Here is a 3475-nt window from a genome sequence, read left to right as displayed (position 1 = left end):
GGGGGAACCATAGACTGTGTATATATATATATATATATATATATAATGGGGAACACGAAGACAATAGGAGGGTTAAACAAGAATAGGAACATGAATCCACAAATAATGTAACAAAGTATTTGTCGTGCTTTCCCCTCACTTTATATAATTTAATAAGGAAGAGAAGAAACATGACTACGTTTCTAAAAGTTCTGCTTCTCTCTATATACTTCACCCATCTGAATATTTTCCATGCAATCTTGAAAATGACCAGCAGATGGCGCTGAAGATGACCAACATCTGACAGGTGAGGTGTTTCCCCAGCAGCCAATAGGATTACTCCGTGTTCAACCTGCAGGAGAACAAGGATGTGATTGTTTTCAGCAGGATCAGAGAGGTCTCACTCTGACTGTTTATTCAGAGCTCAGATCAAAACCTGTTTTTCATAAATACTTTTCTTTAGGAGTTATTGAAAAAATGTTATTTACAGGAATAAAATAAAACACCTCTTTCCTCCTGGTACAAAAATATGTATTTTTTGTTGGATTAATGTATTTTTTGAATTAGTTAGATGTATTATTTAAGTGATAAGCAAGATATTACTATTATATTATATCATAGCATGGTATATCACATCATTGAATGTTATAATATACATTTTTACTATTATATAATGTTATATGGGTTTTGATTTTATGCATTGCTTTTATTTTATAATCTTTTTTTTCAATAGCTGCTTCTATTATTAATTTTAATTTCCCTTACTGTGTTGTGTTTACGTATTCACCATTATACACCAAAATAAACTTATTGTATATATAAAACATATATAAAATAATAGTGAAAACCTACTGTACCAGCTTTTGAACCAGGAAGCGACTCATTTTTATTCCATCAGAGTGACACATCCTGTCTGTAGTTCTCATCTCTGCACCTGTAGTTCATTCAGTTCCTCTGTAGTTCCTTCACTTCCTGAACACCTCAGCTCCTCCACGGAGAGTGTTTTCATCCCTTCCTCTGCAGACTTCTCTAACCTCATCTCCGGCTTAAAAACCCCTCTGACACCCCGGATCCCTCCCGCTTTAACCCCCGAAACCACAACCCGGAGGTCGGTGCTCCGGACCCGGGAAATAAGAACCGTTGACCCGGGAAAGAGGAGTTAGCTGTGGGGCTAGCAGAGCGTTAGCATCGCGGAGAAAGCTCCGGACCAGCGGGCAGAGGAGCACATTATGGCCGCAGGAAGCGTCTCTCAGACCGGGGAGGAGAAAGGAGTGAGCCGGGTTCAGAGTGACGGTGAGTCCTGGGGAAATGAGAACCGGACGGTGGGCTATATGTATACGGCCTGTAAGGCTGTCAAACTGGGGTTATTGGGTGGCTGAATGATAGCTGGACTGGTGTGTTAAATTAGTTATTATTTAATTAAAACAATGTGTTTTAAATAACAAACAGTTGTGTTTCTCTGTAGCTCTAAGCTGACTAGTAGCTAGCTGAACAAACCCCACTTAGCTGCTTTTAATGAGGGTTTTTTCATTAAAGTAAAAAGTGATATACCAACTTATGATGTGGGAACATAATCATAGTTTAATTGTCAATAATAATGTCTTAGTTTTAATGTAATCTATCTGAATTGGCATGCTACCTGAGCTGGAGGCTAGGCTAACTCCACTGTTTACTGGTGTTTTTAATAGTTTGTGTGAAGCTAACTGAGGCATAAAGTAAAGTTTTGTTGCTGATGCTAATGCTAACACACTGATAACAGCCCTATTAAAGGTGAATTAACAAGCAGGCAGTGTGCAACATTAACTCTGTGGTCTGGTGAGTGATGCCACTTCTAGCTATGTATAGTCAGATGTAATATTTCCATATTTTAACTAAATGTTGTTCATTCTGTGTCAGTAAGTGTGAAAGGTCTAGCAGATGGTGACGTGGAGGTTGGGTTAAATATTCAAAGGCTTTATTGTCAACAGTGGTGGGACAAGTACTCTGATTGTGCAGATTGGTCCATTTCAGTGTAATATATGACATGTTTTATAATTATTGATCAGTACAGTGTTGATTACATTTCACATCGTTCATCCAGATCTGTAAAGTAACTAAAGGTATTAAATAAATGTAGTGGAGTAGAAGTACAAAGTAACACACACACACACACACACACACACACACACACACACACACACACACACACACACACACACACACACACACACACACACACACACACACACTCTCTCACACCCATTATGTCAACACACACATCCTCTTTGGGCAGTTGTTCTGGATGTGTCTTCAGGTTTGTCTACATTCATTATTTTGTATTAAGAAGCTTTGTTGCTATATAGAGAAGACTCAGTTTTATATACAGCAGTACACATATCTTTGGCACTCAAAACCTTTACTTAAGTAGAAATAATGCAAGTAAAAGTAGTCATTGTGCAGAACAATATTCCTGGTCAGCTTTGAATTAAATCTATCTTATAATAACATAACATTTTAACGTATATTATATACATTTAGTCAAACAAGGGAGATCACAGATATCACGTTTTAATCATGGTTTTAATTGAAGAGTCTTTAAAAGCTTGCCATATCACATTTTAAAGTAATCTCTTTGACCTTAACTAAGTGTGTTATCACTTCATTCAGCAGAGTTAAGTGGCTTGTGTTGTTTCTGTTTCCAGTTATCAGTCTTTGTGCCGAGATTGAAATATTAGATTGGTTGTTTGACAGCTTTACAGTAACTACTTGAACTCAACACACGAACTGCTGAAATAATTTCATAACATTCATCTGCTACTTAGTAATTATTTATCTATTATCTAATATATCATTCCAATAACTTGTATATAGACTACACCCTCCAAAAAAACGCGGGCAAAATTCCTTGATTATGCGGGCTAAAATCCTTGATTATGCGATTAAATATGCGGGGTTTTTATGTGATTTTATGCGGTGAAATTGCGGGAAGTTGCGAAATATGCTAAATATGCGGGAAAAAATTATAAATGTTTTTTTTAAATATTGGGCTGTCTTATTTATTCTCTCTCACACACAACCTGCCACTAACGTTAAACCCCTTTACTATTCAATTAAACACATTCAATGTTTATTTATTGTAAAAGCAGTTGGGCTATTTTAATCTCACACACCCTCCCCCCCCCAACACACACACACACACACACACACACACACACACAAACACACTTCTCCGCCTCATTCTGTTTTCATTTACTCGTTCGTTATCTGCCAGCTTCAATCTTGTAGGCTACTCACTTCGTTTCTTGTAGCCCTCGAAAGGGTTTTGGAGGTTGAGGCCTCGGTGAACGGGAGTTGTTTGGCTTTCTTGTCCGCAGCAGCAGAAAGCATTTTCGAATGTTTGAATGAATCAAAGTGGGTCGTCACCGTCGATTTTCTCTATGCTCCAACACACAGTTGCACGGGTGCAGAATAGTTTCCCCCCACTTTCGTGAAAGACATCGGGGTACTGCTTTGCCCG

General features: G+C 37.9%; 1 protein-coding gene across 1 annotated transcript in view; it reads left to right on the top strand.

Moving 5' to 3' along the window:
* The first annotated feature begins 939 nt into the window (after positions 1 to 939).
* LOC104950410 (UDP-galactose translocator-like) overlaps positions 940 to 3475 on the top strand; it is a 12027-nt gene continuing 9491 nt past the window's right edge. The window contains exon 1 of the mRNA XM_010776927.1: positions 940 to 1272. Coding sequence (XP_010775229.1) covers positions 1209 to 1272 — 64 coding nt within the window. The 5' untranslated portion in view covers positions 940 to 1208. The remainder of the gene's footprint in view (positions 1273 to 3475) is intronic.

Source organism: Notothenia coriiceps, unplaced genomic scaffold, assembly GCF_000735185.1.
Source record: "Notothenia coriiceps isolate Sejong01 unplaced genomic scaffold, NC01 NC01_scaffold00017499, whole genome shotgun sequence".
Lineage (NCBI taxonomy): Eukaryota > Metazoa > Chordata > Actinopteri > Perciformes > Nototheniidae > Notothenia > Notothenia coriiceps.
Note: the sequence above shows the minus strand (reverse complement) of the source record. Positions and strands in the feature narration are given on the sequence as shown.